General features: G+C 40.4%; 2 protein-coding genes across 2 annotated transcripts; both read right to left on the bottom strand.

Annotated features, from left to right (window-relative positions):
- Window positions 1-62: 62 nt before the first annotated feature.
- Window positions 63-5,215, bottom strand: LOC121868036 (complement component 1 Q subcomponent-binding protein, mitochondrial-like). Its single transcript, XM_042368286.1, has 5 exons — window positions 4,894-5,215; window positions 2,129-2,276; window positions 1,590-1,789; window positions 1,109-1,194; window positions 63-676 (listed from the first exon to the last, which is right to left on the bottom strand). The coding sequence occupies exons 1-5, from the start codon at window positions 5,093-5,095 to the stop codon at window positions 527-529; spliced, it is 786 nt and encodes a 261-aa protein (XP_042224220.1). The 5' UTR covers window positions 5,096-5,215; the 3' UTR covers window positions 63-526.
- Window positions 5,216-7,697: 2,482 nt separating this feature from the next.
- On the bottom strand, window positions 7,698-15,556 carry LOC121868034 (protein O-linked-mannose beta-1,2-N-acetylglucosaminyltransferase 1-like). Its single transcript, XM_042368282.1, has 15 exons — window positions 15,458-15,556; window positions 14,510-14,867; window positions 14,269-14,364; window positions 13,784-13,954; window positions 13,369-13,591; window positions 12,892-13,026; window positions 11,407-11,492; window positions 10,937-11,119; window positions 10,540-10,674; window positions 10,128-10,329; window positions 9,804-10,003; window positions 9,414-9,513; window positions 9,129-9,200; window positions 8,690-8,799; window positions 7,698-8,491 (listed from the first exon to the last, which is right to left on the bottom strand). The coding sequence occupies exons 5-15, from the start codon at window positions 13,423-13,425 to the stop codon at window positions 8,371-8,373; spliced, it is 1,401 nt and encodes a 466-aa protein (XP_042224216.1). The 5' UTR covers window positions 13,426-13,591; window positions 13,784-13,954; window positions 14,269-14,364; window positions 14,510-14,867; window positions 15,458-15,556; the 3' UTR covers window positions 7,698-8,370.
- Window positions 15,557-16,799: the final 1,243 nt, after the last annotated feature.

Consider the following 16,799-nt stretch of genomic DNA (forward strand, 5'->3'; position numbering starts at 1 on the left):
GAGGCAGATCAATGTTCAAACTTTCATATGTATTTGGAAGCAATAAATAAAAAAAAATAATATAAAGATAGTTTTGTATATTTTAATATGAAATACAAATCAATTTCATAAAAGCTACATAAGTTTCTGTACATAATAATTACAAAGAGTTGCCCAAGTCTAGCTCATAAACATAACAATTCCAGTTCATCCATCTAAGCTTCCTCTCATACTAGACAAGAAACACACATAGGACTTGTTTAGGCCTTTGCATAACCACTCTGGAATACTGTACTGTACAATTCAACAAAAACATCCCATGTTAATTTTCTCACTACATTATATATTTTTTCTAATAACCTTTACACCCCAATTTAACTATTCCTATACACTCACTTCTCAATTTTCTCTTAATGAACACAGTACTGATGTAAAAGAAAAAATAATGATACCAAGGCAACCTCTATGTAACATACACAATTATCCCTATTTTTTATACCTTTTTGTATACCTGTCAGATTATTTGATGATAAATGACATGCTTCAACTACTTCCTCTTGACAAAGTCCTCAACCTGCTGAAGTAACGATACATAGAGAGAGTGTTCATAGTCGGAACATACGTTGCTGAGCCTCTCAGCGAAGTCGTTTGTGATGCCGCGTTCCTCCAACATGTTCATCAAGAGGTCGTACATCATCTGCAACACGTCAAAAACTTTAATCTTTTCTGCAATGCTTCACTCTGTGGTGGCGGCCACAGTGGAGTAGCTTCCAGGACTTCCATATCACCATATACAGTACGGTGATTCTTTGGTTTTTTAAACATTAAATCACTACATTTCAATCTCAAAATGACCATTCATCTTGACCTACATTCTGCTCAGTCAATACAATCCAATTAACTTCCCCTCCTCCTCCTCCTCATCACAATTTGTTCTTTAATAACTACTGTATAGGCATGTGCATCTCACCCTTTCTTATGGCTTGCTTTTGAGTCAATCATAATTATAACAAAAACAACATGAAGACTTTTGTTATCTATTATGGTCTGGTTATAAAGTATATATTATACCATTAATAACAATACAAAAAGTTTCAAGAACATTTGAAAGGACTGTTCATCCACTTACCCCATCAAGAATATCACCAGAAACACAGTAGTTGTCTTCACTCCATTCACCTTCATACATTATTAACTCATTGATTCCAAATGTATCTGCAAGACATTAAAATCCACTGTTTGAAAAGTGCCAACAAACAGCAAAGACGGAAAGAAAGGTAACCTTATTCATACTTAAAAATAAAACATTAGGACACTTAAACTTTACCATACAAGACTTAAAAGTTATCAATTTATATGGTTGGTTTCTCATTTACATTTACGGAACTGTTTTCCATGGCATATAAATTTAATAAACTGTATCTCATTCTTAAAATTCAGAGGCTAAAATATTTTTTAAAAAGTATCAGAGATCAGAAAGAGGGTCAGGATAAGGACTACCTTGTGCTGTTCACTCAGTTACTTAAGAAAATTTACATCCAATAAAGCCAATTACATTTCAAAACTGAATACAAGAGTTTGTTTAGAAAGAATAAATATCTATGGTTTACCTTCTACTTGATCCTGTCCTTCTACAACATCACCTGGTGAAGTGTATGAACAGGTAAAGGACATAGTTTTAGAGCCAATCTGTAGGTCAACTTCAAAGCTCGGCCGACTCTTCAGGGCCACTTCACTAGATTGGTCTAAATTCACTTCTGCTGTTTCATCACTGTCTACCGTGTGATTTACATTCAAAGTGACGGTAATTCTGAAAGAGATTTATTCTTTACAGTAAAGGACATTCATACATTATAATGTGACATACATATAGTATATAATTATATACTATATGTATGTCACATTCTTCCAAGTACATTAGATCATCTAAGCAGCTAAGTTAAAAAATCTTATGTAATGTTAACAGTGTTGCTTTACTTTAAACATACGTCTGACTCCTGTAAGTAAACACTACAGACAATATGTGAGTTTTATTTCTCAAGGATGTTGGCCAATGGAAAGTTTGATACTCAGTACGGTATATATCAATTGGCAGGTGTAAATTCAAACAGCAATAAACTTTCAACTGACATGCCTGTACTGCACTTACTTTTCATCATGAAAATTCTTAGTGAGAATGACTTCTGCATCTTTCACCTTGACTGAGAAATCATCAATATGTGAAGGAACACTCCCCTTCAAGCTTTTCTTTTCTGCAACAATCTCCTCTCGCAAGAATTCCACAAGTTCACGGTCTCCTGTCCAGGAAAAACGAAATACGGTGTATAATAAACTAGCAGGTGTGAAGTCATGTATAACCAGACACCTTATTATGTAAACCAAACCTTATTTCATAACCAACATAAATTTTGATTGATGATAAGTAATGTGATGTGATATTTCATCCTGGAGTTCACACGTGTCAATACTGTACACAAACTGGTAAACATAGTGGTAAGGGTTCAGTCATGGTTCACATTAATGTTGGGAAAGATTTATTGCTCCACTATCTGTAAAGTAGCAATGAAGGTTATCATTGATAACTTATCAATAACTTTTATGTTAATATTGAAGCTAACTTTTGGGGCTAAATTATAAAATTTTCATGCCACTACCTATCCGTCTTCAGTTGCATACTCACAACAATAAACCACACACTATGACACTAATGTGGAAGATGGATGCAAAGTGCAGTGCAGTGAAATAGGGAAATGTAATGCAGGTTTTAAAATGATTCTTATTACTGTACATAGTATGCTGCTGTCACACAAACATTGCACTACAAGTAAATATTTCACACTATGCGGTTAAGAATAACTTTATTGAAATTTACAGATTTCAGGCTAATAGATTTGTCAGTTTCAATTTATAAACTGGGAGATGTAAGCTTTTAAAATGGTATTAAGTCAACAAAATATAGACATGCACAAAAATGTTACGAAACTATCACCCAATATTCACGCTCTTGCTATTTAGAGAGAGAGAGAGAGCAGACGTATTTACTCTTAATTTATTAACTGTCTCATAAATTGGGTACGAGTTGACATGTTCTGACGGGTACGAAAATGTCCAGCACTGTAAGTGCATTCACTAGCGATGTGTGCTGGATAATGTTCAACACCCCCCAAAAATAAAACAAACCTACAATGGTCTGATTTTAGCAAGACTGAACCACCCAGCAGTTACTCTTGAGAAGTAAGTTTAAGTCTATAGATATATTTTGTTAGGTTGCTGGTTAACCTACAACCCATGTTCTTAACTATTACCAGTACCACAAAATTCTCCTTTTCGACATCCTCCCTATGTTATATGTGTCAAATCTTGAGAGCTACAAAATATTTCTTCTATAAGGTGAGGTCAAATTGTGAAGGGTAGTTTTTTGCACTAATCATCTTGAAACTATATATACTTTGACAAACTAAATCAAACTGCATACCGAAAATATCATTCTATGATTATTAGGTTCATGTCACCTTCACTACAGGGGTAAACTGTTAAATAGTTTAATGTTGTAGACTGACAGCTGCCATTTGTACCGAGGCAAGTATCCACTACCTTAACACACGGGTTTTGTTTTATCAGGTGGCTCCGTAGATGTAACATTGCAGCTATCTAGCACACAGGCTCCATGACAGTGATATTGCATTTTCAGAGAATAGAAGCCATTTCATTCAACATTTTGCATTATAATGACAAGTCTTTCATTGGGTGAAATGCTCTTATCAAACCACAGAGCCACTCTATTTATTATAAATAATGTTGTGCTGATCATAGATAACTGACACTCATTATACACACTTATTATCAAATACCCGGTACAGTACTGTAAGTGTGACCATCGGCAGCTTCACAACAACGACAATTCCAGTGTGGCAGCAGCTGGACAATAATTATATTTATTTAGTAAAAACTGTAATACAGGATAACAATTAAATGAACATGTTTATAAACAATGCAATTATACAGTTCAGCATGAAAAAAGACAAGACAATGGAGGTAAACATGGTGTGTGTAGGCCATGGGAGCGGTCCGACTAATTACCCAAATGTACCCAAATATAGCCGCAATGAAGTCAAATAATGGTCCTACATGAATAAATCGGACTGCTAATCACTTCTCGACTCGTATTTGGTGTCAGAAAGTCACAAAAAATTGGTAAACTTAATTTAATCTGAGTTGTGTTGGGTTAGGTTAGGTTAGGTTAGGTTAGGTTAGGTTAGGTTAGGTTAGATTAGATTAGATTAGGTACATGCACTTGATCTATTAACTCAGATTAAATTAAGTTTACCAATTTTTTGTGACTTCGTGACACCAAATACTAGTCGAGGTTAGGTTAGGTACATGCACTCGATCTATTAACTCAGATTAAATTAAGTTTACCAATTTTTTGACTTTCTGACACCAAATACTAGTCAAGGAGTGATTGGCAGTCCGATTTATTCATCTAGGACCATTATTTGACTTCATTGCGACTACATTTGGGTAATTAGTCGGACCCCATGGGAGTATACCGGTACTGGGCCCCAAAACAGTGCAGGTACACAACAGTGGTAAACAGTAAGGCAATTTGACTAAGGTCACTCGACAAAGCTGTTAGGTACTATTACCAGGAGGGTCCTTAAGTACCTAAATTAAAAGTAATCACGAAGAAAATCACAAAAACACCAACACGTGCAAATTACAATTCCTGGGATGAAAACTGGCTATACCTGAAGTACTTTATGTAAGTAATTACTTTTATACAAAATCGTTAAAATAACTCGTTTAAATGTACAAAAAATGGCAGGTAAAATATTAGCCATTCAAGTAATATGGTGACGCCTTCTTACCAACCATATATTATGTCACTTGTAGCATTTAGGAGTTAATGCCTACCTCTGGTGTGCATGCCATGGATGCCACAGCCGCAGGAACACAGCTTTGAGTTGAGGAAGATGTTGTCCTGAACAATGCGGTTGGAGGACAACACGACGAGGCTGCGGGTGATGGCTCGTGAGGGGGCCACTGTGTTCCTCACCTGCACCCCCGGTAGAATACGAGGCTGTAGGCGACACAGGGCACGAGTCAACATACTCATGATGCTGGCAATAGGAAGACGAGACACACAGGCTAGTTATGTCACCCAGGACGTGAACTAAGACTCTCCCACACCTGAGCAGATGATGCCGGCGACACAGAGACCGCCAGTACAACACAGCCTCTACCACTATTTTACTATTTCATCATAACCTCCATACGTATATCAAGCAATATTCATAATTAATACAAAAATATGTTTAAATTTATTAACGTAAATATTAAAAAAATATGTCACCGAAGAGACTCAGAGTTCAACTATTAAAGGCTGGAAGGATAAAGAGTTATACCATCAGGGAACTGTACAAGCTTATAATTACGGAAAACCTATCTGGATTGACTGTAATTCATATAAAGCATTTAAATCATGCAATGTTACATTATAATACTTGTTTTTAATGTTATATCAGAATGTACTAAAGAAAACTTGCCTTAATGGGTGGATGGAATACTTTACTACATGATGACATTGTAGTGGATACTACACTACGCTACAACATGTCTCCCTACAATTTTTTTTTTCGCGACAACAATAAATATACAGTACTGATCCAAAGCATAATATCAATCACTTCCATTTAACTCCGCCCCTCCCCCCAGTACTTGCTAAAAAAGGAATATTATGAGGAACTAGTAGTCTTACGGGAATTATTCAATTCCTATTAGTTAGATTGGTGTCTGTTTGTATGTTTTGAGCCTCAAAGTTGGCTGTGTTGATTGAAATTGATATTGAAACAGTTTATTCATCCAAGAAAAAATACAGACACAGCGTGGACAATGATAACAATATTGACACGGCTGAGCCAATTGACTGCCTGAGCTAGTCGCACCTGATATCAACTGAACATTACCACAAGGAATCCTTATACTGTATAACATTTAATGTCATCTGAATTTGTACACGTAACATGGTGTAGTAAATACACATGAGAACGTTATCGCTTAAATAATAAAACTAAGAAGAAAATGTTACTCCAAAAGTAACTTATTATACAGTTAGAAATGGTTAAACTGACTGCAATTATTTTACTTTGCATGGGGGATTTCAAGTTACCCAGGGAAAATAATCGTGATAATCGGAGTATAATAATTCACTCAGCCTCTTTGCCTACCTTCAGTGTCAACAAAGAACTGTATTGGCTGGTTTTGGTGAGTAAATAATTCCCTTGTAAAGCTAGTTTGATAAGTTATGTATACACGAAGAAGCTGGCGACACTGATTTGTTATCATCAATGTATATAGTTTTCTTTGAGTGTTCTTAATTCATTGGCAAATTATTTTGCTGTGTTAAAGTACGCTATCGTTCATCTCCGTGATTTACATGCATTTTATACCATGGTAGTATTATGATTTGACTAAGCAGAAATCCAAACGCGCATTGATTGAACATTTTTTATGACATCGTCCAATCACCGACTGGTTAAGTTATTGTCGTGCGAAATAGGACTACACGTATAATATCTGGATAAAACTAACGATTTAAGTCTATTACACCAATCAGATCATTATCGGGAAGAAGTGATAATGTATACTGTACCTCTTAATACTAAACGGGACGTGTTCAGCTCAATACGTAAATATATAATAAATTACAGTAAATAAATAACTCAGATTAGAACGTGAATGATACTGTGAGGTGCTAACGTGAGAAAAAATCAGTGTGATAATCAGATTGTTTGTAAACTTGTGTGGCGAAAAGTTGACAGAAAGATGGAGGTGAAGCAGGAAGGCGGCGGTAGTGGAGGTTCCCGGGAGTTATGTGGCGCTGTTCTCGCAGATGCTTGGTATGCGTGTGCACCTCGAGTCTTGAACCCTACTTGAGGGCGCCTTGAGGCCTGCGTGTGAAATTCGCCTCGCGGGGAAGGGGAGGGAACCTTTCTTTACGCGTCCATCCACCCTCTAGTGAGTGATGATACTGAGGCATGAAACCTCCCGTGCATGGCCAGGGGCGGCTCCTTCACTTCACGGGAAGGCTGGATCTATAATGAATATTTGTTCTATATTGTTCCGACGGCAATTTAACAAACCAACTTTAATGAACGTTCATAATTTCAGAATATTAGTATTAGATAATCGATGATATCAACTAGATTCTGTATAGCATTCGTGTCAACTTATTATGCCCTTGTGAATGATGACTGATTTTGCCAAATATAAAGAATGTTGATTTTCTCCAGGAACCACAGTTATAATAGCCCTTCTTTAATACCTTCTGGCTTTGTCTCCAAACACACATTTATCTCTTAGTCCTGTGAAAATAACCTATACATATAAAATCAATCTAGGGACATGGAGGCATTCTTCACTAAAAATAAACCTAGGGGCGAAGGATACTGGGCAGCTCTCAGGTAGGTATCAATTAACCTAAATATCAACCGAGATTAATGAGGTCCCTACCTGAGTCTTCCTCTGGATTGGGGAGATGAGGTGACAGAAGACTCCTAACCTCAACTTACTTCCCGACTTTTACACTCTGAAAACCGTATCCTTTTTTTTCCCCAGACGAGAAAAAAATGTGAGAATTGCAATTCCAAAAACAGCAACACAGAAGAAAGTACAACACGTGGAAAAAAATCTGATCTGAGGAGGGAAGATACTGAAACTACATTAACACAATTTTATTCAGTGATCAATATAATTTTACTTTCTCTCTAACACCAACAATGACACCTTAGTAATCAATCTAATTGTACAGTGATTGATGAGCTAATTAATGATGCACCTTTTAACTCACCTGCTGTCGTTACTAGACACGCAGAAAAGAACATCCTCTGGGTAATTTTTGGTGGGTATTTTCTTTCCTGCCAAATTTATTAATAATTGTCTTCAACTACGCTACTGTATCTCTTAAATACTACTTTATCTTTGTTATGTTTTTGCATAGGAAGATTTTATGGTATTTTATTTTATATGTGAAATTATTGGGGTTTTTTTATTGTGCTTTTGAGATGAAAACTACTACTGCGTGTTTAATGTTCTTCAAACTACTGGACACATGAGGCAATACTCTGTCTTTGGGTGTGCTCTTCTTCCTGCTTATATAACTAAACTTACCATTCATTATATCTCTCAAACTACCACGAGTTACTTTAATTACGTTACTCTATCATTTTTTGACAGGATATTTGGGTTACATGTAATATGACCATAGACTGAATGCATTTTTCTTTAGTTACAATCGTTTCCGGATATATGAGTAAGTGTTATATCGTTGGTGTTACTTAAATTAACTCTTAATATACTTCCTATAATTGAGAAGCAGTAGTACATGTTCATTTATGGGTGGCTATCGGATGCGGGTGTCGGGGAGGAGGAAGAGGATGACTCGGAGGAGGCGCTGCTGGTGGTGGTAGTTGGTGGAGCCTTCACTACTTCATGGTCCTTGGGCATCAGGTAGCTGTTAAATGGAACGGAAAATAATGTCAGTGTGATTGCAAGTACAGCACTACGTTTTGAATGCTTAAGTTATGGCTCACGTAAAAACAAATCAAACGTAATTTTCACTCTTGCTTATTTCACTTCTAATCTAATTAATTTTTGTTAAGTAAAACACAAAATATTTCCATAATATTGATGTTGTGGAGAGTTAGTTAACCTGTAAGGGGAGAATGGGACGCCGACGATGCTGAGCAAATGACCATGGTAGTGGAACTGCCACACTCCCCGCCACCCAGCCTCGGGGTACAAACTCCACGTCCGTAAACACTGTCGAAACAAACGTAACGATAACAAAAGAAATCACACGATAACAAAATCAATGACGTATCAATAACAAGACCATTTTTTAACTAACGTAATCAATATTTCCCGCCACAGAACCTCATATTAAGTTAGGGAATTAATTCACGTTTTGATGAGTGTGGTGGGGTACAGGGTCAAAAGAAGTGAGGCGTATATTTGGGGTATAATTTTTAAAAGTTCTTTTATTATTTACATAGGAGGAAAATGCATCAATGTCAGGGTGTGTTAAATATTGCAACGACATCAGTATGCAACACAATGAGAGTAGTTATAATGAGTACATCACGACTTACCTTCATGACGTATGAGAAGGTAGTATCATCACTGTGGCTACCATTGTAGGAAATATACATCACTAGTGGATCCTGTTGTCGAAGAAAAAAGAGTAGACATACTTAATGTTGCTTTTTAGATTAAGACAACGGTAATAATAACATAAATTTCTTACTGTTGTGATGAGACATTTACGTTTGGTATTACTATAGGGTATAAGTTTAATGTTATTGTTTTATTAATATTTATAGTTTTCTCTTTTCTAGTGCTAGTTCCCGTCTATAGTCACAAGGAGGGAGACTAACCTCCTTGTAGAGAAGATCGTGTTGGCAGAAATCGAATCTGATGACCGCTGCACTTTTGAGTGTATCTATTAATCTCGCCTCGTACTGGGAAGCCTCAAGCCTGTTAGAAATTTCGGTATTACAAAAAATATCCTAATTGACAGACCTAATTAGCATCAAAATATTACCTGTGAAATTTGCAGGTTAAAAGGTATAAAGTGAACGGTAGGTGAAGTCTCAGGAGTTAATGAGGAACACCTATTCATCTTTCATCATAAAATAACCCTAAAGGAATGGTTGACTAATCTTGTGGGTGATATTCAGGTCATGGCGATAAAAAAAGGGTGTGTGTCACAGTAACTCTTGAATGGGAGTGAAAAGAACAAAATATAACTCCTCCAGGACACCCACTTCAGTACTTCTGCGTCAGACAGGTCATAGTCGGTGGTGAGAGCGAGGATGTGGTCCCTGAAGAAGTTGTACTGGATGCCACCCGCAATTGTCTCTCCCCGGTACCCCGTGTGTCGAGCTCGTGGCACCTCGGGGTAGAGCAACGCCCTTCCTCTCACAGCCTTCAGAGCCTGGCTAAGGGGCTGGTACCATTCTTTGGTCTGAGTGAGAGAAGAATCCAAGGTCTCTAAATCCACCCAAACGATAGATTTCAAGTGGACAGATTAAAGTGTGAGGTAGGTTAGATTAAAGGTGTGAAGTAGACGGGATCACAGGTATACTCACAGTATTAACTTTGGGCCAATTGGGAGCGATGTGGTCATATACGACGCGGGAGGGGAGGAGGAGAGCCATGGGGTTAAGTTCATCAGTGCGGTAAACAGTAGTGAGGGAGATGGCTACGTCCGTGAACCCGTAATAGTTGTAGGAGGAGATACCCAACACCGTGTGGTCCCTCTCTAGCACCGGGGACACCGAGTACAGGAACCTACACATGGTGACACAACAGGTTACTCGTGATGCACATGAACGTATGACACTGAGTCAACATATCCTGGGATTAATCAGAGTAACTCGTACTAATAGGGATGGAAATATGAGGCAGTGTTAGATTTTCATGACAAGGAACCATAGTAAATACACAAGCTACTTAAAACAGACACAGATACACACACACACTATAATGTATTCATCTTACTTGAAAATGTCGACAGAGACTTGAATGTCGTCTTCGAGTATCAGGATGTGGCCGCAGGTGAAGGGGGTTAAGACGTCCTCGGGCAAGGCACCTTCAGGCACCGTCTCGCTGGGGAATTTGGCACCCATCACGTCCCTGGTGACAGAACATTGGGGTGAGAAGTGAGATTTTGGGTGGCTGTTTAGTCTTCTGTCCTCACATAGGCCTGAGGCCTCACCCTTAAGTTTTATTTGTTTTTGAATAAAATTTTGGACTGCCAATATCCCAGACCGAGACTCCCATTTTATAGTGACACACCTCTACCACCTCAAGAGTGTCTGAACCCTGTATCTCACCTGACGACTCTCTCTCAACCTTGTGTCTCAACTGAAGACTCTTACTTAACCTTGTATCTCACCTGAAGACTCTCTGAACCTTGTGCCTGATGTGTTCCTTGGTTGAGTTGCCTCGTGTCGGATCAACAACGAGGTGGACGCCAAACAGTGTGGCCACGGCAGTGATCTCACGGTGGTGGGAGCTGGCGTACACTGCCACACGGTCACGGTTTAGACCAGGTGCCTCCCACAGCGCCTTCATTGTCCTGTGGCAGATTAAGGAACTATAAACTACCGCCTATTGAATTACTCATTATAATCATCAATATTGTATTAATAATGAGACTCTTTATACAATACAACTTCAATATTATTTAAATTATACACTAAAAACTATATAAAACTAATATTAACATTTATCCTTAAACTCTGAACTGAAGAATATATGGCGGGAAAACAACAGAAGGTTAGATGAGATATTAGCATTTAGTCCACAGTGTTGCCAGAAAGACGGTGTGTGGGGGGGGGGGGTGAACCAGACAGTGCCACTCACTTGTACAGGTAATGAGGTCTGTCCGTAGCTAAGATCACCACACCTATGTCCTTATACATCTTCTTCAGTGACAGCTGTTTGTGAAGCTGGAAGGAGGAGGTGAAGTGAGAGTGAGTAACAGGTCTATACTGGAGGGTGACATAACAGCAGTATACTGGAGGGTGACATAACAGCAGTATACTGGAGGGTGACATAACAGCAGTATACTGGAGGGTGACATAACAGCAGTATACTGGAGGTGACATAACAGCAGTATACTAGAGGTGACATAACAGCAGTATACTGGAGGTGACATAACAGCTGTATACTGGAGGTGACATAACAGCAGTATACTGAGGTGACATAACAGCAGTATACTGGAGGGTGACATAACAGCAGTATACTGAGGGTGACATAACAGCAGTATACTGGAGGTGACATAACAGCAATACTAACAGCAGTATACTGAGGTGACAAACAGCGTATACTGAGGACATAACAGCAGTATACTGAGGGTGACATAACAGCGTATACTGAGGGTGACATAACACAGAACTGAGGTGACATAACAGCAGTATACTGGAGGTGACATAACAGCAGTATACTGGAGGGTGACATAACAGCAGTATACTGGAGGGTGACATAACAGCTGTATACTGGAGGGTGACATAACAGCAGTATACTGAGGTGACAAACAGCGTATACTGAGGTGACACAGCTGTATACTGGAGGGTGACATAACAGCAGTATACTGGAGGGTGACATAACAGCTGTATACTGGAGGGTGACATAACAGCTGTATACTGGAGGGTGACATAACAGCTGTATACTGGAGGGTGACATAACAGCAGTATACTGGAGGGTGACATAACAGCAGTATACTGGAGGGTGACATAACAGCAGTATACTGGAGGGTGACATAACAGCTATACTGGAGGGTGACATAACAGCTGTATACTGGAGGGTGACATAACAGCAGTATGCTGGAGGGTGACATAATTAACTTGACAATATAACTCTGTAATAACAACAACTTAGTTCCCTGTTACATTGTTAGTGTAAGCATTGGTTCTATGATTAGTTATATTGACAGTGACGTATTTAGTATGGTAAAAAATAAACTTCCAAAATGAATAATGGAAAACGGTATTGACGTTATTGTGTATATACATATACAATTTTTTGCGATAACTTTTCAAAATAAGAGAAATCTGAGGTCGATGAAGCACCTCAGTCATTCTCTAACATATGAGGAATGAGGTTATGAGGTTAGAATTGAAGTAGGAACACTTTTCAGCCCTTAACAGATTATAATGGTGCTGTGAGAGAAGGCAGGTGAGTGTATGTGGAGGCAGGTGAAGGTAAGTGCAATTCTGTTGATGGTGTTGTTGGTGGTGGTAGTAGTAGTGGTGGTGGCAGTAGTGGTGGAAATGGTAGTGGTGCTGGTGGTAGTGTACGTGGAGATAGGTGGAACTCTGGTAATGGTGGAAGGAGTCGACTAGTTACCTTGTCATCGGTGTGGAAGAAGACATCGTACCAGGAGGTGACCTCACACTCACACACGGCCCCACCAGCCATCATACCTCCGGCAAGACACACGACGGGCATCATTCCTCTCGTTCTGGGGCCACTGGCACTCATCTGGAGGCACAACAAACACGGTCATCAACACTCCTCTACCTAACAGGGTCTATGCACCTAACAATAAATGTCCGTTTACAATAGGTAGCAATTATATAGGGTAGAAATATGGCGACTTCACTGAAAAAAAATGGAATAACTCTTTTCTGTGAGACTTATTGAATACTACTTTCTTAATCTCACTATATATCTGTCTGTCTCTCGATCATACTCCAATCGTATTACCCATGTCTTCCTTCCCTTCCTCCTTTCCTCTACTCATCCTCCTCCTCTCTGTCCTCCTCCTTCCCCTCTCCCCGTCATTTCTTCTCCCCTATCCTCCTCCACCTTCTCCCCTCTTACCATTCTCTTCCTCAAGGTTAAAGTCAGTCCTGAGGAACACTGGGCGCCCCCACTCATAGCCTGTGTCAGCAGTGGCCACGTTGGAGTACGTCTCAGCCATCTTCAGTCCGCCCTTCCTGGTGACGAGAGCCCACATGTCCCAGCCCAGCTTGTCCAAACCACCTCGACCCCAACTCCTTCAGTTTGTTCCTCCCTCGCCATGATAAGTTTTACTGGCCTCGTCCTGTGGGAAGAATAACAGGGGAGAGTTTAGAGCTAATGTATGTGCAGATTATTTTTTACCCTTTGAGTCCTGGAGGTTAAACCATCGTCCTCAAAGGGTTGAAGGTATAGTTTCTACGACATTTTAATTAAGCAGTTACTAAAACTTCACACTAATGAGCTATACTGTTGGAAATATTTGTTGTTGTTTTACCAAGACAGCAAACACGAGGATTCTGCCATCGCGGACGTCGTCAATAAACTCGACCATCTCCTCCTCGACGCCGACGCTGAAGGTATCGAACACCTGACGGGCCATCACCTTCCCCGTGTGTTGGTTGAGCACCACCAGGTGTAGGCCGCGATCACCGAGGTTCCTGTAGATCTGTAAACACACAACGAGTCAGTGGAGGTGGTGGTGGGGTGTTGGTGAAGTGTTAGGGGTGTTGGTGAGGTGATGGGGTGTTGGGAATGGGAGGTGGTGGGGGGTTTGGTGAGGTGGTAGGGTGGTGGTGAGATGGTGGGTACGCTGGGGAGGCGTTGGTGGGGTGTTGGAGGTGCTGTCTGTGGCTGCATTGTCTCCCGGAATATTTACAACACAAACATCCTTCAATTTAAAACATTAATGATAGTATAGAAGCCCTGATACTTGAGGGTGATTCTCGGGTATTAAGGAGAGGAAAACACCTCACCCCTCACCTCCTTCTTGTTGAGGGACATGAAGACCTTGTCGGAGCTGGACATGAGTGTTAGCGTCACCGTCTGGTTGGTGATGGCGTGATCTTTGAATCGAACCTGGAAATAAGAAAAAAACTTATCCTTCAGTTGTCGTGTGAGTGAGTGAGTGAGTGAGTGACGTGTCCTCTCATTAGGGAAAAGGTTCAATATGAAGACAAGAGAAGTCAAGGTTAAGTACAAGTGACCTCTGACCCTGACTGACCTTGTGGCTGTCGGTGATATTAGCAGTTGCCATCGACCAGGAGGACGATGATGATGATGAGGAGGAGGACTTCTTGACCTTGCTGTCTCCCACCATCACCGCTACTATCCACTACTACTACCGCCTCTCTGTTTATTAGCCCCACTGATTGCCTGCTGACTACTACTACTACTACTACTGCCACTGCTATTAGGAACGCCAGGGGGAAGAGGGAGGGGTGCAGCAGGGTGACGGTCGTGAGTGACAGGGGAAGGTTTGGGCATCACTGGTAGGGAGTTCTCAGGGTCCTTGAGCTCCTTCCTGAGGGTGTTGTGGCCGTGACCAATCTTCTCCTCGTAGATGGGGTCAATGGCCTCGCCTGTAACATCAACAAAAAGGAGATCAGTGCATCTAAATCATTACTATTGACCTCTTGTATACGGGTTACCCTCTGGACTAAATAAAATCATCTGGTGTTAAATAAATAAAAAATTCAAAATGGCGTCCCAAAAGAGACATTCCTATTTCACTGCTGATTTACGAACGTTCTATTTGTCTCGAGTCAGAATTAAAAAAGATACTTAATGTTACTTTTGTCCTACTTAACTGATGAATGTATGAATGTAAGTAATTTGCCTCATTTAAGTAACCAGATGAACAATTATGGACCTTTCTGCTGACAAATGCATCAGTACACTTCACATAAAGACTCATTAATATCCTCACTACATCAACATAAGACTCACTATACCACTATAAGACTCACTAAACCACTATAAGACTCACTATACCACTATAAGTCTCACTAAACCACTATAAGACTCACTATACTACTATAAGACTCACTATACCACTAAGACTCACTATACCACTATAAGACTCACTACATCAACAATAAGACTCACTATACCATCATAAGACTCACTGCATGGTTATAAGACTCCCCATTGCACTACAAGTCTTTTTTACCTGGGACGATGAGGCTGGCGAGGTTGGTGGGCTGCTGTGCGGGGTGAGTAGTGAGGAGCTGCATCACCAACACCACGCCCAAGGCAGGTAACACTACGCTGCAGGAGGGGGGGTACACACACAAGGTATTACTCGTCAGGAGGTGGTGGTCGGGTAGTGGTGGGGAGGTAATTGTGAGGTGGGGAGGTGGTGGTCGGGTAATAGTGGGGGAGGTGGTGGTCGGGTAGTGGTGGGGGAGGTGGTGGTCGGAGTAGTGGTGGGGAGGTGGTGGTCGGGTAGTGGTGGGGAGGTGTGGGGGTGTTTGGGGAGTGGTCAAGGTGTAGGAGAAATGTTGGGGAAGGTTTAGGAAGGGTAATGGGGGGTGCTAGGGAGAAACTAGGGAGTGGGAGTGATACTGGGGGAAGTTGCAGGGAATATTCTACAGAGATAACTAAAACATTTCCCCTTCCTGACCATAAATATCCCCAAACACACAAAATAAAACTATGACGTATATACATTAATTACGTAACTGTTTAAAATCAAGATAAAGTAATAGGAGAATATATTTACGCCTAGAGAGGAAGGTGGGCGGTTACTGTTATATTACAATGGTATCAGAGAGAGAGACTAACTCACCTTAATTAGTGAACTAGCTTTACCCAGTACACGTCGACGCAGGAAACTCAATATAGTCATCCTGGAAAACAAACAAACAAACAACTACACATAAATACTCCCTTGTTTTCTCCTTACATAATAAAACACATACATCAAGGAACACGTAGCAGGAACATCACACATCCAAGGAACACGTGCTAGGAACATCACACACCCACGGAACACATGCTAGGAACATCACACATCCAAGGAACACGTAGCAGGAACATCACACATCCAAGGAACACATGCAGGAACATCACACACCCACGGAACACGTAGCAGGAACATCACATCCAAGGAACACATGTAGGAACATCACACATCCACGGAACACATGGCAGGAACATCACACACCCAAGGAACACGTAGCAGGAACATCACACACCCACGGAACACGTGTAGGAACATCACACACCCACGGAACAATACGCCAACAATATCTAATAACCCGGAAACAAAGGTATTTATTGTCTATACCTTTTAAACTAATGAAAATATAACAAGTTGAAAGTAAAGCTGTGATGACTGGACTGGAAGAGGTAGACGAAGGAGGGTCACGACTCACTACTGAAGGAGGGACACTACTGAAGGAGGAGGTAGGTGGAGGAGGGACACTACTGAAGGAGGAGGTAGGTGGAGGAGGGACACTACTGAAGGAGGAGGTAGATGGAGGAGGGACACTACTGAAGGAGGAGGTAGG

The sequence above is a fragment of the Homarus americanus genome, unplaced genomic scaffold, assembly GCF_018991925.1.
Source record: "Homarus americanus isolate GMGI-L3 unplaced genomic scaffold, GMGI_Hamer_2.0 scaffold37032, whole genome shotgun sequence".
NCBI lineage: Eukaryota > Metazoa > Arthropoda > Malacostraca > Decapoda > Nephropidae > Homarus > Homarus americanus.